General features: G+C 49.4%; 1 protein-coding gene across 1 annotated transcript; it reads left to right on the top strand.

Annotated features, from left to right (window-relative positions):
• Positions 1–374: 374 nt before the first annotated feature.
• On the top strand, positions 375–21,409 carry NR2E1 (nuclear receptor subfamily 2 group E member 1). Its single transcript, XM_004753455.3, has 9 exons — positions 375–1,187; positions 5,883–6,028; positions 9,217–9,304; positions 10,802–11,037; positions 12,358–12,504; positions 14,687–14,783; positions 15,171–15,320; positions 15,576–15,681; positions 19,885–21,409. The coding sequence occupies exons 1-9, from the start codon at positions 1,163–1,165 to the stop codon at positions 20,045–20,047; spliced, it is 1,158 nt and encodes a 385-aa protein (XP_004753512.1). The 5' UTR covers positions 375–1,162; the 3' UTR covers positions 20,048–21,409.
• The last annotated feature ends 5,858 nt before the right edge of the window (positions 21,410–27,267 follow it).

The raw sequence follows: 27,267 nt of genomic DNA, 5'->3' as shown, positions 1-27,267 counted from the left end.
GAACCAACTCACATGGCCATATCCGGTGCGCACAATCACACACAAACACACAGCCACCCAGTTTCTTCCACGAGTCTGTCTGGCGCTCTGGAGAAAAGGGGGAAAGCGTTTTGAGAATGCTCCATCTCCCCTCCCCTTCCCCCTTGCCATGAAATATAATAATTCATTTTTATTACAAGAGCAGCACGGTTCTCACCAGCACTCACGCACAGAGCCACACTCCCATATTCACACTCTCACTCGTCAGCTCCGACAGCGCCTGCATTTTCTTTGGGAGCCGCTTGGAGGTTCATTAATATCATTAGCATTTAACCCCCTCCCTCTTCCCATCCCCTCCCCGCACATGGCTGACGTCAGACCCCGCCAGGAGTTGGGGGAAAAGCTAAGTGGGCCAGGGACGCCCTATTCCCCTCCCCGCGGCTGCCTGTCAGAGCGCTTCTGGAGATATTACAGGGGACCCAGCCCGCAGCGACAAGCACAAAGTCACGGGGTAATGAACTTCGGGGACCCTTTGCTGCTCTGTGCGCGGCTCTCCCCGGAAACCGGGACCTGGCCGCCTGTTCCCTCGGAAGACTTCCCAGCAATCTAGTTTCCCACTCCGCTCTCGGGTTTGGGCAGCGCGGAGCCCATCTGCCTGAGAGAGACCGCGGTTGTGTTTTCCTTCTTTCCTTAAAAGAGCAGCGCTCTGTAGAGATCTGGCCACACTCCGCATGCCTAATGTAGAAGGAGAAATTGAAGACTGAGAGACAGGAATGGGGAAAGAGAGGGATTTTCTCCTTTTTGCACCGTAGGAAGACCGTTTTCGTGTCTCCATCTCTGTCCTCCACTATTCCTCTCTTGCTGTCCTCCTCCCATCTTCCTCGATCTGCCTGTCCGTCTCTCCGTTTGTCTGTCCATGCGCGTGTCCCTACCAAGCAACATTCCCAGCAGCTGCGGTTTTGCAAGAGCCGGGAAGAAACTTGAGGATGCTTAAATTCCCACCGTGGAACGAATTCTGAGTGCCCAGGGAGCAGCGCAGCGCGCAACCGACACCCACCTGTCCGGCCCGGGAGCCTGCAGGCTGGAGGGCGGCTGGAGAGCGGCGGCGCCCGGCGGCGAGGCGGGCGCTGCCGGCCGGGACTCGGGCAGCGCCCACCAACCGCTCCGCCCGGGGACAGCCAGCATGAGCAAGCCGGCCGGATCAACAAGTGGGTACCTTTGGGGCCGCCGCGGGGCTCAGCAGCGCAGCCTGGGGTGGGTGGGCGGGGAGGCCGGGGAGGTCCTGCTCCGAGCGCTGCAGCTCCGCGCCGGGGAAAGGGACTCCGGCGGCGTGTGCGCTTTGGCCCAGCTTCTTGTAGACCGTGAGTCGGGATGTTTCGTGGTGAGGGAAGAAGAATTTCGTTACCTCTGGATTGTTGGATTCCCCCTGCCACCTCCCCACCCCCGCCCTGGTAGGGTAGGAAGGTTGAGACCCAAGCAGCCCACCAGTCGCGCGAGTTGTCTCCGCTTGGCCGCCAGGTGCGGGGAAATGGGGGGCGACGGGGGCGGGAACTAGGCCGCAGCTCCAGGCGGCAGCACAATAACACGCTCGCTCAAAACTCCGAGCTCCAGCGCGCAAAAGCAACTCTGCGCAAAGCGGATTTGAATGGAATGCTTTGCACCCCGTTTCTAGCTATTTCAAATAATCCTGCAAACTGGGAAGCAGAAACAACTTAAAAGTCACATTTTCCTTAATCCTAAATCCGCGTAGGTCATAACTGGGGAATTTAAAGTATGGCGAACCGCTCTAGCAAAGAGGGGACCAAATCCCTAATCCCAAGGATTTTTCGAGCGGAGCTCGGCAGAGGCAGGCCTGTTCCCTTCGCGCGCTTCTCTCCTTCCTCAAACTTGCCTAGCTGGTGGCTCCCCTTGAGGATGCCGAGCCCCGGCTGATCTCTAACTGCCCCTAGATGCCGGAGTGCGGGATTAAGTGTGCGCGCGAGGGCATCTGCCGGCCCAGTGCCCGCGGAACCCGAGAATGTGGAGGCCCGAGCCGGCGTTGGGCGGGCATTGCCGCAAGGCTTGGATCTCCCCGGGGGCATTTCAGTTCCCGCCTTCCGGTGGCCGGGGGCTGCCTTTTCCAGGGCCCACGGCGGGGGTGGCCCCTGTCGCAGTCCCCACGGCCCCGGAGTTCTCTAACCGCCCTTTTGCCTTCGCCCATAGCATTTTGGGCACTCCGTGCTTTCCTCAAACACCCCCTCCCCTCACTCGCCCTCATTGTCCCGAGTCTTTGAAAGTTGGGAGAATCCAAGATACTTCTGAGCACTGATGCTGAAGTCCCACGTAAGTGGGAAGCAATTCACTTTAAACGTTTGCTCTGGTTTGGGTGTTACCATTTTAAAAATTCAAGTAAAGTGAATGTGAACCAAAAAGAGAAAAGGAGAATGTTAAAAGTAGGGCAGAGGGAAGAGAGAAGGAAACTTTGCGGCCGCCGAAATCGGAGCCAACCCTCGAGGAGGCCTGGCATTCCAGATAGCCTCGGCCTACGCTGGCCCTTGCTGCTCTAGTCTCTGGGAAGCGAGGTGGGCTCGCTTTTTGCAGCCCGTGCGCGTTCTGGCATGTGGGGTCCTTCCCAAGAGGTGCAGAAGGAACCCTTTCCTGCTGCATTCCGAGCCCCAGTTGCAGAAACCAGAGCCCGCGGCCTTCCGCAGGCCTCCTTGTTACCTCTCCGTGACAGGCCCTCGCCTCCTTCCCTAGAAGTAAGGAGCCTCGGAGTCCTTCGCCCACTTGGGGTGCGGAGCCCCGGGGTTGCTGTGTGTTGGGGATACTTGAAAAAATGAGGCCTCGGAAGAGAGGGAAGGGCCCGGCGGGAAGCTCGGTTCGCTGGGGCCCGCACCGGCGTGCGGTGGACGGGGACTCAGGCGAGCCGTCCGCACTCAGGAAGAAAAGGCTGGATGACATGCTGGGGAAACTTGGGAGCTCCCCAACTCCCCAAGAGCCCGAGTTCGGCCTCGGAAGCCTGAGACCTGGAGGAGGTTTCCGCCGCTGCGGTGGCAGTTCCTCAGGCCCGCAGGAAGGTTGCCCCCGCCCGCCGCGCCGCTGCATCCCGGCCTTCTCCAGACAGGTGGCGGCAGCCGGGCCCGAAAACTGAGGCCCTCGGGCCCCGGGCGGCGAGGAGGTCGGCGCGCAGCGGGCGAGGTCAGGACCGAGCCGGGCCGCGAGGTCTGCAGCCCCCGCCTCGCTGGGTTTCGCACAGCTGGAGGGCAGAGCGATGTCACCCGGGAGCCCCGCCTGGGTGGTAACAAGACCCCGGCCAGTCACCCCTGCAGCCCAGACTAACTTCTTTCAACAGCCTCTGATGGTAATTACAGTAATCGAAGCTGCCATATATCTTTAGGCAATTATGACACACAAAAAGCCCCGAGGGGACCCCCTGGCGAGGGAAGTTAAGAACGGTTTTCCAGCCTCAGGAAACTCCCGCCTGCCTCACGTCGGAGCTCGCTCGGTTTGCTAAATGAGAGGAGCTTTGCAACGGGGTCAACCAGCTTGTCTCGTGACCCCAAGTCACCTTAACGTGGCTGGGTGGCGGAGTCTGAGGCTCAGACCCGCTCTGCCCCGGAATTTTCGCGTCTCTCGCTCCTGGGCCCCGCCCCGGGCCAGTCGGCCTGCCTCTAATCTGCCCCGGGAGCCGAGGCCCAGGAGTCTGCGCCGAGGCAGGACCCACCCGCAGCGGTGGTGGCCCTGCCGGGCGACTGTCGAGGAGCCCCGACCCCGGCCCCCAGCTGGAGAAGGGTGACCCGCCCCGCACCGGTCCTCCCTGCACCGCATGAGGTTCTCCAGAGATGTGGTGTGTCCCTGTGCTCCTGTCTGGATGGGAAGGGGGGGGTGCGGAAGAGGGGGAGAAATACCACCACTGCTGCTCCTGCGCGCTCATCTTGGCATCATCCAAAGTGCCACCGGGAAGAGGACAGCTGGGGCGACAGGACTGCTGAATCCCAAACATGGACCCCAGCTCAGCCAGAGGGCGCGTGTCATGCTGGGAAGGATGGTTGCAAAATAAGGAAACCAAGTTTGCTGTTTGCAGTGGGAGTGCGATGCCGCAGAGCTCGCGTCCCCGGCTGCTGGGTGCCTGTGAGTTCCCATGGGCAAGGTGACAGGCCCAAGGGGGTGAGAGACAAGCCCCGCTGTGGCTTTGCCTGGCTCTCTCCGGCGGCTTCCTCCCCCCACCAAGCACAGCCTTTCCTCCCACCCTACGGGAAAGGGGGCTCCAAGGCGGTGGTCGCTCCGCTGCGCGCCTCCCCCACCGGCCTTTGTCGCCGTCTGAATTCCCATGCTACTCTTTTTGACGGGTCACTGGTGGCTCTATAGGCAGGTGCTATGGCGGGGTTGTAATTACCCCGGCCGAGCTTGGTCGTTATCGAACCCCCACCCCCACCCTGGCCGCCGGGCTCTCCATGCCCCCCTCCTTCCCGGCCCCCCGCAGCTCCTCCAAGGCCTTGCTCAGGGAGGGATCCCCGCCTGCCAGGACGCCTAGGAATCCACGAGCAAGTTTCCACTTCTGAGACCTCGAGGCCCTCCCCACGTGGCACCCTCTCTTCCTCTAGTACCCTGGCCCGGTGGTCTGACTCGCCGCCCTGCACCCCAGCCTGGTAGCGTTCCCCAACCTGAGTGCTCGGGACAGCAACTGTCCAGGTTCACGGAGGAGGCCTTTCGGGCCCAGACTGGAGGCCTTGGGTGGAGTCGCGAGGGGAAAATTCAATGTAAATAAGTTAATTATTACCACCGTCATTACTATTATCAAAGTGTTCGTACTTTAATACTTTGTTTGCAAGAATAAAGATTTCTAAGCCCCTATGAATGGCTTCGGGCTGGTTGGACTCTTGAACCTTAAGAGCAAAAGAGTTCCCTCCCCGGGAATGTTGGACTACCACCTCCCCCGAACGTTCCTCCAAGGTCCGTCCGTAGCCGCCCCGGGCTTGAGGGGATTCCAAGAAAAGTTCTCTTAAGCCAGGCGACCGTCGAGGCCACCAGGGGTGGACACGGGCAGTCTAGAGAAACCAGCTAGGGCCTTTAAAACATCACCCTTCCACGGCGGAGGAAAAACAGGCAGGAAGGGCCCCACCCGGGATCCAGTGTGAGGAGGTAGGTCTCTGCGCAAGAACTTGGGGTGCGGAGGGAGAAGGGGTGGCTGTCCCGCGCTAACCTGGGAAGGAACCGCGCACGCGCCACTCCCTCATTTGCCCAGCCCGGTGCTAGTTACTTTGGGGGGAAAATGTTTTTTTTTTTTTCCTAAAAGAAATAATTTCTCAAAAGCGATCCACTAAGCATTTTTTAAAATAGGTAAAGCGAAAGTTGGGCAATTACCACTACCCTTATTATCATTAATAATCCTAGTATTAGCATTACAATAATAATCCTAATAATAACAACCGCCCGGCAGCTCAGAGAAAACTCGATTGCCTTCCAGCTGCCATCCCCGGTTCCAGCCGTGTTTGTTTTTCTTCTTTCCCCTTTTACATTTCAAGTTTGTCTCCTCGCGCGCTAACAACTTTCTCTGTTAAATGCGAGAGCGGGGGAGGGAGGCGGCCAAACTTTCCGCGGAGCAGAAAGGCAGCGGCGGGCCGTGCTGCCGCCCGGGCCTGCTGTAATCTTTTATTCCAAAATGGGTCTCGGCGATTAGAAGAGACCCAAATACATGTAGCGGTGCATGAATAATGCTCATTGTAGGAAACTGACACTTGCTCAAGGAAAAAAAGTTTGGCTATAAAATCACTTCATTATTTGCTTTTACCGCAGCTTCGGTGCTAATCCCTTCAGAGGTCAGATTGCTTAGCATCTCTCTCTCCGGCTCCCCTTCCTCCCTCTTCTCCGCCCTCCTCTCCCTCTCGCCCCTTCCCCCTCCCCTGTCTTCCCTGCGATCTCAGGCCGAATTTTAGATATCCCCTGTAAAGTGTGTGGCGACCGCAGCTCGGGGAAACACTACGGGGTCTACGCCTGCGACGGCTGCTCGGGGTTTTTCAAACGGAGTATCCGGCGGAATAGGACGTATGTCTGCAAATCTGGAAACCAGGTACCTCGCTCGGCCAGGGCTGCACTGCCCGGCTCCCCTCGGCTGCCTCCCCCTCTTTTGTTTGTGCCAAGGCCTCCTCCGGGTTTCCAAGCTGCAGAGGAGAGACCGAGTCCTGACCTCTCCCTTCCTCTCCCCTCCTTCCCGCCTCAGCTCTCAGAGGCCCTTCCGCGTGGGAAAGGCGGGAAGAGGTAAGGGCAGATACAAGAGTTTGCAGGGGCACATCTGAAATCCGGGCTCCTCCCTGCGCGCACACACCCACCCTCCCCGCTTTTTGTAATCCTCTCACACACTTTGACACTGGGTAGGACCCACACCCGGTGGCTTTAAATCCAGCCCAGGGAACCTAAGGAACTTTAGAATCCAAACCACACGTTGCAAGCTGGAGAAAAGGCTGTGCTATGTTGCCTGTACCCTACCCCGCCTCTGCCCCCAAGCCGCAGCCCAAGCTCAGTGCCCTGACCACTGCCTGCCATGGTGGAAGTAAAAGGCACAAGGCATCCGTCCCAGGCACACCTGAGAGGAGTGTGGCCACCTGGAACACAGGACTTGCTGCGGGAAGGGCTTTGTCCTTTCAACTTGGGAGAAGCAGGACCGCTCTGAAGGGAGCAGGGGGGCTGCAGCCTCCATGAGACTTCAGCTCTGCCTTGTCAGGAAAGGGCAGAGTGAGCAAGAAGAGAAGGTTCTCAAGGAAGGGGTAGCTAGAATCCTCTCCAGGGCTCCTGTATCTTCTCTTTTGCTGCTGAGAAGGGCCTGGTTGGTTGTGTCTTGGGATGGAGCTGGCAGAACTGCCTCGGAAAGACAAGGGAGTTAAAGCATGGGCTGAGAGTGAGGCAGAGCTTCCAGAACAAGTAGAACCCCCTGACTCAGTTTCCAGCTCAGTAATTGTCCCATTTGAGGGAGATCAGCCTTTTGGTCCCACATTGCCTTCTCCTCAGCCAGGCACGCAGACCGTCAGCACAGAGCCAACACCTTGACTCCCAAGAAGACCCCGGAGAGTGTAATAGTCAGAAGTCATCCTTTGGTAACCAAAATGGTAAAATACTTCCACTAATTAATATTTATGGTATCCACATACACACACATATTGTCTGGAGCATAGCTAAAGCTATGTCTGCTCATGTCAATTTCCCATAGATTTGGATTATCAACAAGAACAAGAAGATACTTACATTTGGATAAGGTATTTTGAACTCCAACCCTGGTACCCGTTTAAATGGGCACAGAGCTCTGGCTCAACATATGGACACATCACATTATACTCAGGCAGGACTGTATCCACAGGAATAGGGTATTACTGTGGGTTATCAGATTTGAGCAGGCTTCTACTTAAATTACCTTTTAATTTTATGCAATGCACAGAATTAGGAAATCAAAATCTCAGATGTTAATGCTTGATATTTTCAAAGGGGTTGGCTATCAATTGGAACATATTGATGTCAGTCCAAGTCCTTGTAAAGGACTGATAATAGACTCATCAGGCTTGGTGTCCTCTCCTTGCCGAGAGAATAAATGGGCTGAGCTCAAGCACTCATCTTTCTCTCAAGCTTCGGATATTTATACACATTTGATCTGATTTGAAGACGCTCCTAAGAACAAGTGAAGGCTTCCATTTTGCATTAGCTTGTTTATCAGAATGCTAGGAAGATAACATTTGAGGATAGACATACGATTGCAATTAATAACAAGTTCTTTAACCCTCTTTACATTGAGCTATCTCACTGGCCAGCAAAGATGCCCTGAAGAATTCATTTGGAGAGCAAAAACTATTTCCTTTATCTCTTGTATTCTAAGATTAGATAAATAACGTTCCAATTTGTTATTAACAGTAATGAGGACATACAGAAATTGTTACAAACCTCTGCGCTGTCTTTATTTTAAATATCTCAACATATTTTAAATCAGAAGGGATCTCATTTTTAAAAAAGGGTATTCAAGTGTGTCATTTTTTTCTTAAGGGCTATTTCAGAAAATGTGCCTATCCACAATTCGCACTACATGAGTTTTTTAGATTATGAAGGAAAATAAAAATACATTTATTTTATTCTCTTTATTCCCACGGTACTTGTAACAGTTGCAAGTCATATAAATACAGGAGAGCACCAAACATATATTTTTGGTGTGTAAAGTGTATGTGTAGATATGACTCTTTATGTATCTATGTGTATATGTTCCCTCAGTAATAACACTTAACAGTGAATGAATTCCACAGGAAACTTTCTCTGTAAATTTCCTCTTGTAATAGCCAGTATTTTTTCCCGAAAATTGCATTAGGTAAAACATTTTCGTGCTTCTCAAATAAATATTTCTAAGGCAGTAATTAGCTCTCCGCACACCCCCCCTCAGATACCATGCTAATATTCTCAGTCCATATTATCATTTTGTCAGACAGTCCATGACATTATCTTCTTGGTCATATTTACATAGTGAACACTTCAAGATTTTGCCCAGGCCTTGGGCTCTTCCCTTCTCATCCTCACCTCTGGAGGCCTTGCCCTGCTAACCACTCTGGCTCCTGCCTCACCTTCCAGGAATGGCTGTGTTTCCATCAATCTGGGCTGAGCCCAGTCTTTAAGACAACATTAACATGCTGGTTAGAAGGATGGCTTCAAGTACAAAGCCAAGAGTGAGGAAACAGGAGAGTGAAGACTAAATGGGAAATATGTATCCGACAAATAAATGCCCCCCCGCCCCGCCCCAAAGTGACAGAAAGAGGTAGACTCGAAACCTGAAGGTGGAAAGAATAGTTGGCAGGAGGGGAGAGTGGTGGGAATCCTGGCTGATCAGCCTCCTCCTCTGGGTCCGGTCGCTGTCTTCGGTCCTGAAACATCTCGGCCCTGTTCCACCACCTCTGAGCCTGGCGGAAGCTCCTCTCTAGAGCTTGTCCTCCCAACGCTGCAAAGTCAGGCAATCCAGGCGCTTTGACCCTTCGCCTGCTTGGGGAAGGACTCTTCCTCCTTGTCCACCTTTGCAAGGTTGGGGGCTGTTCCTTTTGAATAGCCCCAGAAATCCCGGCCCTCTCCCTAACTAGCCCTGTTCATGCCCAAGGCCTTCGAGTTTTGGGGCCCCAGGCTTGCAGCTCCCAGATGGGTGGCAGGGTCCATTCCTGCCTCCACGTCTCCCCCAAAACGGCATTCACATCTCCAGTCTAAAGTCCCTGGGGGCCGCTGACCTTCTGTGCTCTGTTCCAGGGAGGCTGCCCGGTGGACAAGACGCACAGAAACCAGTGCAGGGCGTGTCGGCTGAAGAAGTGTTTGGAAGTCAACATGAACAAAGATGGTAATCAGTACAGCTTTTTATTTCTCTAATGTTGGTTGACTAGTAAGTAAATTATATGTACAGAAAATACATGGCACTCCAATGCATGTAAATCATCTCTAGAGCACTTCTTTCCAGATGCTGGGAATTGGCCTCCAACTTTCAGTCTTATCTGTTTCTCTGCATGAGCCCCTATCCCCATCCCACTGAACTCTAGAGGTATGGTCCATACCCACATAGGGAACTTGCACCCTGCAACCTCCTCACCCCCATGAAGACAGCACTCTGGGGGAAGTCACTCTGCTGGACACTCCTGCGGATTTCCTGGATCCTAATGCCTCCTCTCACCTCTCCTTGCAGCCTACGCCTGTTAGCCTTCCGCAGGATCTCGAAATCTGGATGGTCTCCGAGGTTGGAGACTGTGGGGACTAGGGGACTGTTGGAGGAGGGAGGGCAGAGACACAAGCGCACGGAATTTCAAGCCTGTGTTTGTTAATTCATCAAGACTCCCAAACCAGGACAGCCATTGTGGAGATCTGGGCTTTTTCTCTCGGTTCTACAAAAAGGGGCTGGAGAGGCAGGGAGACGCCTGTGGGTGCCTCGCACAGCTGACTTTCATAAGGACCTTAAAGGCGCACAGCAAGAGCTAGAGCATGAGAGCGCAGGCCGAGTGCCAGCCCGGTGGTGGCCTGGCGAGGGCGCCCCAGGCCTGGCCAGCCCCCAGGCCGGGGTCATGGCCAGGAGGGAGGAATGGGGCCTCAGGATAGGATGTTGAGAGAGTTTGCCTTGGCGACAGTCCGGGCCGGGTGGCAGCTCCAGGAGGCACAGAGCCCACTGGGGAGAGCTCCTTCCTCAGCAGCGCAGGAAGCAGGAGGGAACGTCCAACCTGTTGAACTCGTGTATTGACAAGTTGTCAAGCTCTGCGAGCGGAAGATTGCCCTGAATTAATTTGTTTGTTTAAACTGTTGGCGGTAATTGTCACATCTCCCCTGCCTTCCTCCAGCACACTCCAAGACGGGCTCTCCCTCGGGTCCTTTGCTCCTGAGGCCCTCGGAGGCCAAACGCCACTTCCCCGGGGCGGGGGGTGAGGTGGGGGGAGTCACCATTGGGCTGACCGGGAAATGCTTGTGCAGGGAAGGCAGTGCCTGGCTGGGCACAGGGCTCCGGATCCCCTTTGTCGCTTCCCCACCCTCAGGGTCTCCGGTTCCTCTGCGACCTCCTCTGGGTAGGGCAGAGCCCTGAACGGACAAGAGAACAGGCCTAGTCTTGCTGGAGGTTTGGCCATTATCGTGACACTTGGGTCCGGCTTCTCCCCTCAGCCTGGGCTCTCGTGCCTGCGGTGTAAGAGGCAGACGACCTTGGAGCGCCCTCCGCCCGCACATTCCCTGTCCCTCCCTGTCTTCACCTCTCGAGTGACCCTGCCTGCCCAGGCGTGGCGTTTGGCCCCAGAGCCCGGCAGCGGCTAAGTGTGGTCGAGTCTCTGATCCTGGGCATTCGCCCATCTGTCTGTCTCTGCAGCCGTGCAGCACGAGCGGGGGCCTCGGACGTCCACCATTCGCAAGCAGGTGGCCCTCTACTTCCGCGGACACAAGGAGGAGAACGGGGCGGCTGCGCACTTCCCCTCGGCGGCGCTGCCCGCGCCCGCGTTCTTCACCGCAGTCACGCAGCTCGAACCCCACGGCTTGGAGCTGGCCGCGGTGTCCGCCACCCCGGAGCGGCAGACTCTCGTGAGCCTGGCTCAGCCCACGCCCAAGGTCCGTGTCCTTGCTGGGCCCCAAGGAGCCCCGCGGCTGGCTGAGGGCGGGGGCGGGGCGCCCCTATCTTCGGCGCTAGGATGGGTGGAGCCAAAGACTGAGCGACCTCGCGGGGTGCTGGGTCGGGCTCTGCGGGGAGCTGTCGGCCCCCCACTCTCGCCGCCTAAGCCAGGAGTGTCCAAATTTTGGTGGACTGGCTACACACGTGAACTCTCTGCCCCATTTCCCAGAGAGTCCCTTCCAGCAAGTCTGAGGTGGGGCCCAGGAATTTGCCCCTTAAAAAAAAAAAAAAAAAAAGCCAAGTGGGGTGGAGTCCTGGCTGAACCAAGGGGCAACCTAGGTATTTCTGGAGGCCGGAAGAGCACTTCTGTTTTTAGGGAAAAGGAGTTGGCTGCAGCTGGCAGAGAGGTGTCCCCGTGTGGCATATCGCAGAGATCTGTTTTTCTGGGGCAAAGCTATAGGGTCCCTAATGCAGCAACAACCAACAAGGGAAGCGCACCCTGTTAGGACGGTTTGAGGAAGCTGGCTGCGTCTTCCGTCTTCCTCTCTCCCTTCTGAGATGCATGTATTTCTACCCGGATTGAGTCTCTGTTGAGAAGGGCCACAGCCTGAACACTTCAGAAGGCTGCCACCTAGGGACTACCTTCCAGGCTTCCAGCTGGTACCTACCCAAAGCACCCACTCCAGGCCGCGAAGGGGAGGGCCAGCTGCAGCCCCAAACTGCAGGGAAGCCAAACACCTGGGCACACGCACAAGCACAATATTTAATATTGCTTTCTTACCCTTGATGTGTATAATAAGCTTGGGAAAGTAGTGTTATGAATATGTTGTCAGTTATGAATGGGGACGCTCTGTGAATGATTAAGATGTCTAATTGAAATATTTCCATAATATACTAATCCTTTCTAAAAATACTCATATGCATATTTGTGTTTGGGATGCCTATTAATTTATACTTTTTTCACATCTATTTTTATTTACACAAATGCAAGCAGCTCTTGTCTAAATTGGGAGACAGGCCTGGCACTTGGCTCAGTTGGAGGAAAATTTGCTGCAGGGGATAGAAAAGCCAGATGCCCCTCTGGAAGAACAGGCCCCCAGAGACTGGAAATGGGCCTTTCCCAATGGTTATTATTTCTCAAATTCTATAGATATAGATGTTTGTGGTTTTTTTTGTCTACCGATGGCAACTGCGTGTTTAAGCAGAACATCCAAATGCCTATCTCCTTCCCCAGTCTAATTAGGAAATTAAAAGGTTGGCTCTTCTTGCAAAGCTGTGGTTTCCTCACTCCGTGGTGTTTCTCTTTCTTCCCTGCTCAGTATCCCCACGAAGTGAATGGGACCCCAATGTATCTGTACGAAGTGGCCACGGAGTCCGTGTGTGAATCAGCTGCCAGGCTTCTGTTCATGAGTATCAAGTGGGCTAAGAGTGTACCAGCTTTCTCCACGCTATCTTTGCAGGACCAGGTATGACCAGGAGGGCACTGAGCTCTTGGGGAAGGGGACTGGGGGAAAAAACAAAACCAAAACAAAATAAAAAAACCAAAAAACCAACAGTGGTCAGTCTCATGAACCTGGAGGTTACCTGGATAAATCACCAAGGCCAGGCGTCTGTTCTTAACGGCAAAGAGGAAACGATTTTTGTCAGCTTCCTACGATGGGTTCAAAATATCTAGCTATGGAATCCTTACTAAGAAGCATAATTATGTTATTTCAGGAAAGTTGGATCTGGTCTATGAAAAACAAATAGACAAAAACATTAGCTCTCTTTTTTCAAGTTTCATTGAAACACCAAATTTAATCACAAATTTTAAAAATCTTAATGACAGTAAAATTGCTAATAAAACAGTGTTTCTTAAGAACATTGGACCTGGCAGAAGTAAGTGTTGATCGTATTTGCCTGTAAGATTTTCAGAGCTAGTCTCATTGTTTTATGTTCACAGCTTTATATTTTCCACTGTGGTACTCATTGCTTTGACCACTAATTGATGAGCACGTATGGGTATGGGCTGCCTTGCAGACAGACCTCCCACAGGCCAGGATCTCCCTTGCTTCTTGAAGTCCTTTATGAGATTTCGTAAACAAATGGGCATTGTGCATAATTCTGTGGTTGTAAATGACAGTCAGAGAGAGAAGTATATGCTGCTAAAAATTACATCTTACCACAAGCCGGAAATTTTGTTGTTAGAAATCGCAGGGATAGCGTCTGCCAGAATTTTTCTAATCTTAAGGGAAAGAAAGAAAATGAAGTGTTCGTAAGCATTAGACGTTACCAGTACATTCATGGAAATTAATGACACATTTCTCAAAAGGCTAATAAGTAGTTTTGAAAGCAAGTGGCTTATTTCTTTAATTCATTTTATACCTAATTAAAGCATAATGGTGCCCTTTAATATGAAGTATGTTTCCTATGGAGAGACCTAGCAATGTGCTCAAAACATTTAATCTTCTAGCATGGGATGTTCTCTTTTCCATAGCCTGGACTTTCAGACATGGTGAGAATTAGATATTGTTTACCTTGCATTTTAAAGTATTATTTTCTGTACCTAATGCAATAAAACTAAAAATAAAGCATTTTCAAAATTAAACCTTTTTGGTCTGATTGTGATTTTGGTTACAAGCCTTCACAATTCAGCTCTTAGCTCCCAAAAGGAAATACTTTCACATAAATCATCCAGAACTGACTGGTTTGTGAGAGATTTTTCAAAACAGATTTCTTTTTTCCAAAATAGTTAGGTTGTGTCTTTGACCAGAGTTGCATGTTGACTCTAACCATTTGTTGTGTGTGTGTCTGTGTGTGTGTGTGTATGTGTGTGCGCGCACGAGCCCACGTGTATGTGTACTGGCTGCTTTCTCTGAAAACAGGTATTTGTATACTCGTTAATAGAAACAAAATTTACTTACTGTCTGCCACTTAGCCCTTCAGTGGAAACCCTTCAACAACAAGCAAACTACAATGAAGTGGAATCCGGTATATTAATTTGAAAAAGGAGTCAGATTTTCATTTTAAATATTCAGTAGCACATTTTATTAGAGTGAAAATGACAAGCACCTTGATGCTGTCCACTTATGAGTCTCAGAAAAATCAGGCAGTGAGATGAGGTAAACTCAGCAAAACCCTATTAACATAATTACACCCTGATTTCCCTGCATGCCTCTTGGGAATTAGTGATCTCTCTTTCTCTCTCTCTCTCTCTCCCAGCCCAGCCCCCCAACCCTCTAGGAAGATGGGGGCCCAGATCTGCACGCTTAGTCTGTAATCCTCAACCCTGATAATATCAGCATTTTATATGAAGGGGATCTGCCTGCTGAGCTGCTGGTGGCATTTCATAGAGCCTGGGTCTCTGGAGAAGTTTCTAGGTGGTCGGGAATGAATAGATTCAAGGCCAAGAAGGGTAAACCCTTTTCCAAAGGAAGCAAAGTTTGGGGAATTGGAATGGCTGACTCTCAGATGCCTGTGCTTATCTATAGGCACCTTTTCAAAAAGGAAAAATGTGGAAAATAAAGGAAAAGCTGGAATATTCAGAGGAAAATTTACCAAGACAGGCATTTAAAACACTTTTTAAAATAATGGAAATTTACATATTGAAATTGTTTATAAATTTATAAATTACACACTATATTATATTATACATCTATTGTATGACAGCTGATGCTTTTGGAAGATGCTTGGAGAGAACTGTTTGTTCTAGGAATAGCACAATGGGCCATTCCGGTTGATGCTAACACTCTACTGGCTGTATCTGGTAAGAATTGCACAATTTAATGACTTTGTTGTAGAAATTACCATAAAAATACATTACTGAAAAAAGAACAACATGTAAAGAATAACAAATTCCTGCTGAACAATAGAGTATACCTGTCATTTATAAATCTATATTTAAATGCAAATAATGTTGTTTTGTTGTATTCATGACTGCTTGCATTGTTATTTAAATGCAAATTACTGTGTTTGTTATCATCCAAGAGAAGATTTTATATTAACTTTCATACAATATAGCCGGTTTACATGGAATCAGATATTTTAGAGTGACAATTGAATAGATATTGATATGCAGAATTCTGTCAAAAATCAATATTAAATCGTGAAAATGCCTTCATATTAGAGCATTTATTCCATATTTCTATTCTAGGCATGAACGGTGACAACACAGATTCCCAGAAGCTGAACAAGATCATATCTGAAATACAAGCTTTACAGGAGGTGGTGGCTCGATTTAGACAACTCCGGTTAGATGCTACCGAATTCGCCTGTCTGAAATGCATCGTCACTTTCAAAGCTGGTAAGCTGACGCAGACCCCCGCCTCTTCTCCTTCCCTGGGTTTGCCACCTCCCTCACTCAGCCACCTCAGGGTCCGGACTGATCATTGCACAAAGGGGGGATGGTCTTTTAAGGGAGCCGATACCGGGGACTGGCCCCGTTTCCCGTGGTGGGGGCCCTACCTGTTCTCCAGCCGGCCAGCCATTTCCAGGGAGGTGCTTTCCCGTCTGCATTTCCTGCGCTGCTTCTCACAGCTTCTCCCGTCTTTGTTTCTAGTTCCTACACACAGTGGTTCTGAGCTGAGAAGTTTCCGGAATGCTGCCGCCATTGCAGCCCTTCAAGATGAGGCCCAGCTAACCCTCAACAGCTACATCCATACCAGGTGACTCTTGTTTGCTTTGACCTGGTACTTCAGAAAATCGCTTCCATTGTGAATGTGTGAAAAGGCCCGAGTCAGCCAGTTCAAATCCTGTGACCAATTACCCTGTTGCCCGCCCGCTAATATAGTTAGAGCCTTACTTACCTCGTAGGTGGCTGAGAGGAGACGGTCAGATTAGATGAGCAAAGTGAAAGCATTGCCAGACACGGAACAAGCTGATCCATCAAAACATTTGGACACATTTGTGTAAATGGACCTGATAGGGGAAGGGTCAAAAATGAAGGCCAAAGTGTTGTGATCTGTTAGCTGATCTATTAGAGAGTGGTCGCATCATCCTTGAGAGGCCATTTGTAACCCTGTCATGACTGTTGTTTGGCTTTGGTGACTGGTATCCACTAAGTTGTTTTGAGTCATGGCCACTTCTGGCCAAGCAGAGCCCATTGGCAGAGGCTGTTCTTGGCTCGTGTAGAAACTCTCAGCCACTGGGGCTCCAGTGGTGCTCCTCCTGGCCCACCAGTGGACAAGTCCACCCAGAGGTATATAGACTCTGATTTCATTTTCAAATGAAGAAAGGCAAGACTTTTAAAGAGTCACAGAACACTGCTAGCTTCGTAAGTTAGGATTGCAATAGATCTGAGGAATAGAATAGAATAGAGTTGCTTATGATTATTTCTTCTTAGATTGACCCTGAAAGGAGCCCATGGAAACCTTCTCCATCATCTCAAAATCACCCACAGACACAGTGCTGGGAGTCATAAATTGAGTGGCTCCGGCCACTCGTGCCTTCCTCATCTAGGGGTGGGAGAAATCCCAAGTCAGTTGGATTCACTGGGCGGGGGGGGGGGGGGACACAGAGCTTCTGCTACGAAGCTGCTTATTTCTGTCATAAATCCTCCTTTGAAAACTAACGAATAAACCCGTTCCTGTCTATGGAATATCACTGAAACTCTGTTGAGTGATAGTGCCTGGGTACATGTCTTCCAAATCAAAGTGCTGTTTTTTAAAAATTATAAATACGTGTTAAATTTCCAAATGTACGGTAAACACTTCATCTTTGTTCAAAATTATAAAATGGAGCAGTACGTAATTGGGGCACTTTTTGCCCACTACAGACTCACTTGTATATCATGACTGACTCCGACATTTAGTCATTAAGGTGTAAAGAACATCACACTGACAAGAATGTGACACCCACTTACTGATTCAGGCAAGCCTCCACGCAGGGCTCCTGGTGAGCATGGTGGGACACCAGAGAGAGCAAGACACTTCCCACTTATCCCTGCATGCAGTAGACACAAGTGTGCATTCAGTTCAGACCAGAGAAGAGAGAAAAGGTAAAGTGGGCAGTGGGAGAGACGAATTCTAGTTGGTGAGGGAATGAAGACAACATGTGAGCTGATCCTTGAACGACGGGCCTTCAGCAGGGGAGATGGGCTTCGAGGAGAGCCAGCAGAGGTGCTGTGGGAGGTGCCAGAGTCCAGGAAGGGGAGTCTGAGAGGGCAGGGCCCACCAGAAGTTTCTTCTAGGGTGACCTGAGAGAGTGCAACCACAAATTAACAAAAGTCTTCTTTAGCAAAATGGCAAATATACTACTTCTCCCCAGCCTCAAAACAAGGAGATTATTTATTGAAGGATCACATTTGCTTTGACAAGGAATTTTTAGTTCACAATATGAGCTATAGCTATATTATTATTTTTTTTTTTTTAGAGAAGGGGGAGGGGGAGAGAGAGAGAATCCTAAGCAGGCTCCATACTCCATCTGAGATCATGACCTGAGCTGAAACCAAGAGTCAGATGTTCCACTGACTGAGCCACCCAGGTGCCCCTGTAATTAATATTAATACCTAGAGTCATACATAGGGTGAAAAACTGCATACGCCTCATTTCTTAGCTCCTTCAATCAGAGAATATTCTCCTCTAGCACTTTCCTGTCTAGAAAAATAAAATCTGAAATTGAAATGAAAAGTCAGTATTGCAAACTGAGCTAATTATACATTAATTGTTAAAAATTGCAAACTCAGCTCTGTAGGCTACTTCTCTAATTATCTAGGACATAAGGAAAAGGCTAGGAATTGGCATTTCACACAAACTATGTTATAACTGAAGATCAAACAACACGGATCTGTGACAGACACAGAACACTTATGCCTGAAAAGAAAGCTTCTTGTTATTTTTGCTAATGGACAAAATCAGGGAAATAGATATTCTAAAAAATAATATTGAGTAGTTAGGCACTCTTTCTCTCTGCCTCACATGAGCGTGCGCGTGCGCACGCATGCGCGCGCGTGCGCGCGCACGCACACACACACACGCTGTTGCTGTTTCTGGGTAGTACAAGACTCCACATATAACAGACAGTTCATCCTTGTTGACTAACCAGCCCCTTCCTAACTAGGAAATAAAAGAAGTGGGTGAGTAGGTGAGTGGATAATTTCCATGCAGAAAGTCAAGATTTAATGGTCTATGGATTCTCCAAAATCCATCCTTTCTGGAAGTTACTACTTCCCACAGTGGTTCCTCACCATGGGAAAATTCCAGCATGTTGGGTTATGGCTACAGACATAGCGGAGACTTGTCTAGGCATCCCATGGCCTCCCACCCACTGTAGGATTCTCACTCCTCAGCCTGACCCCAGGAGGGGAAGCAGAGCTGTTGAAGAGAGTCAGGTAGAAGGGAGATGTGGGTCTGGGGGTTCCTTCCATTCCATTCCTTGTCCATGGGTGATAATGAAGCTGGGCAGCCAAACAGCCAAATGAGGTTCTCAGAGGCCCAGACAGAATTATCAGCCTGGTATCAGGTTGAAGAGAGGGATTTCCGGGTGCCAAAAGCTAAGAGTGATCATGACTCGATTCTATTTGCAGGCTGACATTACTGGTCAGTTAAACTCAGCGTTCAGCTACCTAGCTCTTATGAGTGAATTTTGGTATCTATCAGGTTCTAGCCCTCTGTGGCCAGGGAGGGGTTAAACCTGGCTTGGTTACTGACAGGTGCCCCTGGAGCTCAGTCTTCTGGGTGGTGTGCTGTGGAGGAGGGAGCCCTCCTTGAGAAATACATAGGTAGCTGATTGCAAACAATTAATGGAGGAAGCATCTGGGCCACGGTGAGGTTACAGGCATCTAAGGGCAGCAGAAAATTGAACTTGCCCATCTGAGCACAGACGTATGTTGGACATCAAGAGAGGAAATTGTTAAGCAATTTCTCACATCTTTAATTATATGCCAATTTCATTGACATGAAAGTTGGATGGCATACCACCCAACAGAACTTAGTCTTTAATTTGCAGTGTAATAAGGACGGAATTATTCCTGAGAGTGACTAAGTGTAATGCCTGAATAATAATTTGGAGAATGGCTTAGAAAAGGAAACCATTTTATCTGAGGAAACGAGCCTGAGGAAGGAGCCTTGTGAATCAGAAAATGTGGATGTTAGCGCTACCCTTTATCCTCAGCAGCATGGTGATTCCCTGCCCTGGCAGACTTCAGTGTATTATCTGACCTGAACTTGGCGCCATGTTTCTTAAAATTATTTTTCTAGGGCGCCCGGGTGCTTCAGTAGGTTATGCATCTGCCTTTGGCTCGGGTCATGATCCCAGGGTCCCAGGATTGAGCCCCAAATTGGACTTCCTGCTCAACGGGAAGCCTGCTTCTCTTTCTGCCCCTCACCCTGCTTGTGCTCTCTCTGTCACCACCCTCTCTTGCAAATAAGTAAAATCTTTTTTAAAAATAAAAATTACTTTTCATCCAGGGGTGCCTGGATGGTTCAGTAGGTTAAGCCTTTGCGTTCGGCTCAGGTCATGATCCTAGAGTCCTGGGATCGAGCCCCACATCAGGCTCTCTGCTCAGCGGGGAGCCTGCTTCCCTTCCTCTCTCTCTGCCTGCCTCTCTGCCTACTTGTAATCTCTGTCTGTCAATAAATAAATAAGATCTTTTTAAAAAATTACTTTTCATCCAAAAAAAAAAAAAAAAAAACGCAAGCCCTTTGCCTGATGTAGAGACAGTCACCACGTGATTTGGGCCGCGTCATTTAGGCTCTTGCCTCGGCTGTTCACCCTGCAGAGCAGGGCCAGTAGCACCTGTGGGGCCCTCCGCTGCAGGGAAGGGGGGTGGTACAGAGGCCCAGCCAGGAAGAGGGTGTGTCTTCAAGCATGGGATATGAATTTCCATGAGGAATGGATCTTACCTTGCTTTATGGCTTCTCCTTTTCCAGATACCCCACGCAGCCCTGTCGCTTTGGAAAACTCCTGTTGCTTTTGCCAGCTTTACGTTCTATTAGTCCATCAACCATAGAAGAAGTGTTTTTCAAAAAAACCATCGGCAACGTGCCCATTACAAGACTGCTTTCAGATATGTACAAATCCAGTGATATCTAAGCTCTGAGTCCCCGCTTTTCAGGATGGGACAGTGGCTGATGAACTTCTACCCGCGGAGAACAAGCCTCAACTAACAAACCCTTCAGGAAGCATAAACCTGGGAATGTGTAGCCTTCAGAAAAACATGCCAATGGACGCAAAACAGTTCCAGTTGCTTTGACCTGCTGCCTCCCCCAGGGTAAGGCAGCAGGGAAGGAAAGGGGGCGTCACAGGACCACCGGAGCTGAGAGAACTCCTTGCTGCCGCGCCCTGGGAGGGGGGCCAGATCGGGGGGGGGGGGGTTGCTGCAGGCCGTGCCATCCTGCCTCTTACCTGGAAGACCGGGCTGCACTCTCAAAAGCTGAACCGTCCATAGAACTTCCTTTTCTTTTTTAGCATATGAAGTTGGGTAACCAAATAGAGCTCTGTGTATAACATCATACGGCAGCCTTCAGAACTATTTTACGTTGGAGAATTTATTTTAAAAATAATGGTTAGGTTTTCAATCAAAAGTTTTATCAAAAGTTTTTCTTCTATCGTAATACATCATGAAGTGGCCTTCCGGACTGAGTTAGTAAATGAAAGGTAGCTTATGCCGTGAGACTTGTTTTCTCTCTGTTTTCTCTCCTTTCTCTCTCTTGTGTTCTCTCCCTTCTTCCCCTCCTCCTCCTCCTCCTTCTCTTCAGTACCATAGGCCAGGCAACCTCATCCAAAGAACTAGTGGATGAAAATGAGATTCACACCAGGACTTGAGCTTGGATAACATCTCAAAAATAGAAGAGCTTGACTAAAAAGAACGCAAGTTGACGGAGGATGGATAAAAACAGCAAAACCAAATAAAGCGGAGGTGAAGGCAGAGGGAGATCGCTGTCCCGTTATCAAAGTGCTGAAACCAAAGGCGATGGGGGTCCAAACTCGTGTTTCAGCAAGTCACAGCAGAGTAGCTGAACAGAGACATGACGCCAGAAGGAACCGCATGGAGATGAAGGCTAACAGGTTTCTTGATCGATCCATGGCTACAGTCTGAGACTCTTCAATGCCTTTCCGAAAACCGGTTTCTAGTAAAGCCTTGAACACACGCATGCACATGCACACGCGCGCGCGCGCGCACACACATACACACACACACACCGTCCTACACTATAAGCTGCTCCTTTGGTATGAATCTATACTTATGGAAATGTAGAAACAACCATTTTAAAATAGCTGCTGTACTTTTCACATTTTGATTTCTTAGGTACTAGCACTGAGGAAAAATATTCAGCACTTGGACTATCATAGGATGAGTAAAACTTTTCTTGTACAAAGTGAATTAACTGATTTGTGAAGTTAAAAGGTTGTACTCATTGTATTTACAAAGAATAAAAATATATTGGATTTAAAGGAATGCTCCCTGATTTCTTAGCCTCCCTCCCTGGCTGGTTCTTGCCCCCAGCTCCGAGGTGGCTGTGGCAGCTGGTGTAGAAATTGAACCTCGGAGCACCCCAGCCTGGAGAACTGAACCACAAAGGCAATTTCCTTTTTACAGTGAATCCCATTTGTAAAATGATGAATAAAGAAATAAAACATAAGATTCCGTTCTCTGCAGCTCTCAAATGTAATTGCATCTGTTAGAAAAATTGCTGTGTGAAGAAGAAAGACGCTTAACAGAGTCTTCATTCACTCACTCCTCTAACTCTCTTGCCAGCATTTCAGTCCTGATCAGGAACTTGAAATCATTTAGTGACGACAAAAGATAGAGTATGAAGGTCTGTATCGGTGAGTAAGATGTGGAAGGAGCAGTAGGAAGAGGGTTCAGATGTTCCCAGCAAATCTCAGGGCACCGGCCCCACTGCCACCGGCTGCTCCCACGTCAGCGGCCAGGAGCGGAAATCAGAAGTGCCCAAGGCCAAGGGCGCTGTGGGGTCCTCCTGGGCAACAGCACCAGTGAGGGCCTGGAGCAGACTAGCGACTCTTGGCTAAACTGATCCTAAAGATTGCCTGTATGGAAGTACAACCAGCTGGGCACTCCTGCGCTGAGTCCACAGAGAGGAGAAGCGAGGCTTAGAGAAAAGCAAGGTACTTAAAGATGTGTGTAAGAACGTTCCTTGTAATACTGCTCATGTTTGAAGAGGAAAATGTCCACCAGTGGACAATATATACTTGCAGTATATATAGTATTCTGTAGAAGGTTTGCATTTAAAACGAGTAGCCTGGAACCAATGTATTCATCAAGGGTCCATGTTGTGAACTACAGTGTGTGAGTGGGTGGGAAGTGAATCACAAAGGAGACATATAGCTTGGTGTTTATGTAAAGTTTAAAGCCTACAGAACAATACCAGATTATGTTTATAGATATATAAATATACCATAAATATTTAAAACAAACATGAGTAGGATAAACACTAACTCCGTAATAGTGGTTACCTTTGGGAATGTGTGCATTGGTGAAAGGTACCAAGAAGATGCTAGAATGTTTCTGAGATGTTTCTGAGGAGGGGGACAGAGGGGTATCACCGACCTGTACTAAAATCTGTCACAAACACAGAATCTATTTTAATCCATTGAAAACCATCTCCGTAAAGTTAAGAGGGAGTAAGTTTCGTGGGACCTGCCCTAGAACACATTCCCACTGGAACTGCCTGTCTGGGGCGTAAGCATGAATCAAAGCTGGCTTTCAATGTTTGAAAAAGCCCAGAGTTAAAAACTCTCTTCTGGGATTCGGGGATCTCTGCTGGCTGCGGCTTCGGTGCTCTAAGAACCTTAGTGCTTGCCTGGATCTTAAGGCAAGTATCCTCTGCGGGCTGGTGCTAAGGGGCTGAGGGGCTGTGTCACAGGGGCCTCTGGACATACAAGTTCAAGTTAGACCATTCCAATGTATGGAATTTGAATACACAAACAAGAGGAGGTGGGCCTAGCCAAGTGACTTCTGCAGCCAAAAACCAGTCTTCTGGGCTCTTTCTCAACACATGGTTTTTCTACATCTGGGAGGGTTGCTTTTCAAAAGTATTAGTTATTTACTGTGACAATTAGGTGAGCAGTCTTACCTTTGTGTTTGAATTGCTTTTAGTTGTCCTTTGATGTTAGGGAAGAGAAAGAACAGTGGGTGAGTTCAGGAGCTCAGTCAATAACGCTCCCAAATTATTTCACTTCGAATTTAGGGTTTTCAGTCTAATTTAGGAGCCTAGAAACTGAACCCCTTGACCAGAGATGTGAACTGTGGTTGCCGTCCTTAATCTTTATAAAAACGGAAACCCTCTACGTTTCTGCAGATTATTCTTGTGTGTTTGGCTCTCTCTTCTGGGGGTACACGTGGCTCTGCTTCATTCTTTTTAACATCTGCCTAGCATTCCATTTTATGGATTAACTGTTGTTGATCCAACTAATTCCTCACTGACAGACTTTAAGTTACGTGCTGTTTTTCACTGTAATAAACTGTCAAGAACCATCTTTCCACGTCTACATCCACGGACTTGGGGTATTTCTGTAGGAAAAATTCTTAGAAGTGGCATTTCTGCGTCAAAGATTATATGCATTTTTAATTTTGGTACATACAACCGAATGGCTCTCCAAAAAGTTTGGATCAATGTGCACTCCTGCCAAGAGGGTATGAGAGGGCCCATTTCATTGCTCAGAATTTAAAAGTGCTTAATCAGACACGGGCTTGATGAACACTTCAGAAGCTGTTAGAAAAATACAGAGCGCGTCTGTGTTTCTGTGCTGGACACGCCTCCGCTGTACTGCTTCCCTGGCTGGCCAAGGAGGTCTCAGCCTGTCCACCGTCAAGCTCAAGTCCCCCAATTTTTCAGTCCAGACCTCTCTGGTGAGCGTTCGAGTGTACCCATGTCATGAGGCAGGTTGAGAGAAAGTAGATGAATGATTTTTTTTTTTTTTTTTAAAGATAATGTAGAAGCAGCTTGGCAGCCACTTTCTGGGGCTAAGATGCTGCTCTGAGAATCTCAAGCCATTCATTTTACAGTAACATTTTTTATAATCATTTAGGAAAAATTGAAGAACAATGACCCTCTCTGATGAACCCCAGTGCCTTTAGCACAAAGGACGCATGGTTTGTTTTATTTCATATGTATTTGTAAATCATCTTTTTATTTTTTTATTAAGATTTTTATTTACTTATTTATTGGTCAGAGCAAGAGCACAGGCAGGGGGAGAAGCAGGCAGGGGGAGAAGCAGGCTCTCCGCTGAGCAAGGAGCCAGATGCGGGACTCGATCCTAGGACCCTGGGATCATGACCTGAGCCGAAGGCAGACGTTCACCAACTGAGTCACCTGGGTGCCCCATAAATAATCTTTTCAGATTTGTGAAGCCTGTACTGGGACGTGAAGTGGCTGTTTGCTCTGAAGACTGCTGACCAGTACAGAGACCATCAGTGAGGGTCATCAGAATTTTCGCCACTGCTGAGCTGGGCTCCCCGGCCGCGTGCACAAGGCAGTCTCCCTAATGTGGTAACCAGGATGTTGCCACATCGCCTGGGCAGCTGCCTGACCTACCCCGGTGTTGCAATGCTCTCCTGGGAAACTGTGAGTAGGGTCAGTGCTTCGAGAAGGCTGAAGTCCTAGGTTTGATTCTCAGGAGAGCCAGGGGGACTTATTCTCATTCTTGTCCTCAGGTGGGGTCAGGAGACCAGCAGAAGAAAGTCCCCTCGGTGGCAAAAACCAGTCAGGTTAAGCGGATCCCCAGATGCGCTCAATCCTAACTACTTGCCCCCAGATCCTTTCATTTAGACAAGTCGTTCTCCATCTTGGCTGCTCCAAGAATCCCATGAGAAGCCCTCACAGCTGTCAGTGTCTGAGCCGTGTCCCAAGCACGGTGACAGCAGAATCTCTGGGGGCAGAGTCTGGGCATCGTCCTGGGAGCCAGGCTAAGGAGGAGAAGCCGCGAGGCCCACCCTCAGTCAGGAGCCTCGGGCCGGGGGTTCGCGTCCAGGCTCCAGGATCGTCTGATGCCTGGTTACTCTCCCACTACTTGCTGATGACCTTTAAAAAAGTTAATTCTTTCCCCTCTCTCCCTGCTCTGGCCTGTCATTGAACTCACCCAGCTGATTGTGGCGCTTGTGATTGAGAACCTCTTCTGACCGCTTCCCTTTCCCCAGAAATTAACGTGATCATTAAGGCTTATAATTTCACTCACCAGTGCTATCAATCAAGGGGCCGCGAAGCAGAGTTAAGAGTCCTTTTGTAATTGGCAGCAGCCTGTGATTCAGAGCGAGCATCTGGGGCGGTGGGGAGGCTGAAGCAGGGGAGGGCCTGGTGTGCAGGGAGGGGCTGTGCTCCCTTGAACTGACTCCCCAAGCTCTTTGTGGCCAGTTGCCGGCTTCACCAGCCCCACATGTCAAAAGAACGAAGCCAGCCCTTGCCTATAACACTTCAGGCTACCCCCTTGTCCACCGTACACTCTCTGCAAGGGGAACAGGTTCTCTTCAGGACTCGGGACTAGGAGAGAGAGCAATGGATTCTTTAGATGTTGGGCAACTCAGAGTCATGTTGGGCAAGGGCAGTGGGTCCAGATTATCTGTAGTTCAGAAACGGGGTGTTGAGGCTGTCAGGCCTAAGGACTACCACTCCTCCCTAATCCCTTTGTTCAGAGATCCTCTGGAACCCGATAGACAGCAGCTAAGCCTGGAGCAGTGCACAACCTGTGCCCCGTTCCCCAGGCTCGAGTATCTCCAGGCTGGAGGCTTGTGATCAGGGTGGCCCGGGGATAATAGCTGCATTTCCCCCTCCTGGGAGAGTTGGCTTGGCTGATTTGGTTTCGAGCGCACGCAGTGCCTGGTGGATTATCTCACACATACACAGGAGGTGCACTGTGGGCCAGGGGTGATAGGGTAGTTAGTTTTATTTTATTTTATTATTTTTTTGTCTGCATTTTTAAAAAATTTAATTAACATATAATGTATTATTAGCCCCAGGGGTATTTTATTTTATTTTTAAAAAGATTTAATTTAATTTATTTATTTGACAGAGAGAGACCTAGCAAGAAAGGGAACACAGCAGGAGGGAAGGAGAAGCAGGTTCCCCAGACTCCCTGTTGAGCAGGGAGCCCAATGCAGGGCTCGCTCCCAGGACCCTGGGATCATGACCAGAGCTAAAGGCAGAGGCTTTAAACCCACTGAGCCACCCAGGCGCCCCAGTTATTTTTATTTTAAATAGAACATTATAACAACGATAGAAGTGACTTTCTTTTATTAGATGATAATATAGGAAAATCTGGAGGGGCAAAAATCATCTATAATTCCACCTCCCTAGCATTTCACCCTTGCCTTTGTCTAGCTGAGATGTCCATTGGGCGGAGAGAAATACTGGGATTTGCTCTAAAAAGAATGAAAGGAGAGCAGGTTGGGGAGGAGGGGGGGGATTCTGCTTCTGATCTGAAAAAAATATGTTTATTTTATTTTATTTTTTAAGATTTTACTTATTTATTTGACAGAGAGACACAGTGAGAGAGGGAACACAAGCAGGGAGAGAGAGAGAGGGAGAAGCAGGCTTCCCGCTGAGCTGAGAGCCCGATGCGGGGCTCCATCCCAGGGCCCTGGGATCAAGACCCGAGCTAAAGGCAGACATTTAGAGACTGAGCCACCCAGGTGCTCACCAAAATGAGTTTAAACAACAATACGATACCATTACAAACCAGGCTTATTATTTTCAGTGTTCCTTTTTCTCTTTCCTTTCTTTCTTTCTTTTTTTTCTTTTCTTTTCTTTTTTTTTTGACAGAGAGAGTGAGGGACAGCACACGTGAGCAGGGTGGGGAGAAGCAGAGGGAGAGGGAGACAGAGAATCCCAGGCAGGCTCCATGCCCAGCAGAGCCTGAGATGGGGTTCGATCTCATGACCCTAAGACCATGACCCGAGTCGAAATCAAGAGTCAGACACAACCGATGGAACCCCCCTGGTGCCCCATTCTCTCCTTTTTCAAAGGCAGCAGCTAGAGAACCGAGTTTTCTGAGTTCTGTAGTCTAGAGAAAACTCTGTTTTGGTGTATGACAGTGAAGTCATGGGGTGTGCTGCCTGATGGCTGAAGTAGAGGGAAGAAGTAAAAGAAAAGCTCCTACCTTCCTGTTTCTTGAGGGGAGAGGGAAAACCAGAGGGTGAAGCAGAATGAACCAGACCCATGTCTGTGTCCTAACTTCCAGACCTTTCACCTGGTGCTTGGGGAGGGACATGGAGAAGTTAGGATAACTTCCTGGGAAAAAGGAGTTTTCTGTGTCCACATCTGGATTCTGGTGAGCCCCAGTACTCGGAGGCTGCT

Source organism: Mustela putorius, unplaced genomic scaffold (genome assembly GCF_011764305.1).
Source record: "Mustela putorius furo isolate JIRA1106 unplaced genomic scaffold, ASM1176430v1.1 tig00000450_pilon_pilon_pilon, whole genome shotgun sequence".
In the NCBI taxonomy this organism is placed as follows: Eukaryota; Metazoa; Chordata; class Mammalia; order Carnivora; family Mustelidae; genus Mustela; species Mustela putorius.
The sequence above is the reverse complement of the archived record's forward strand: the minus strand, read 5'-3'. Positions and strand labels throughout refer to the sequence as shown.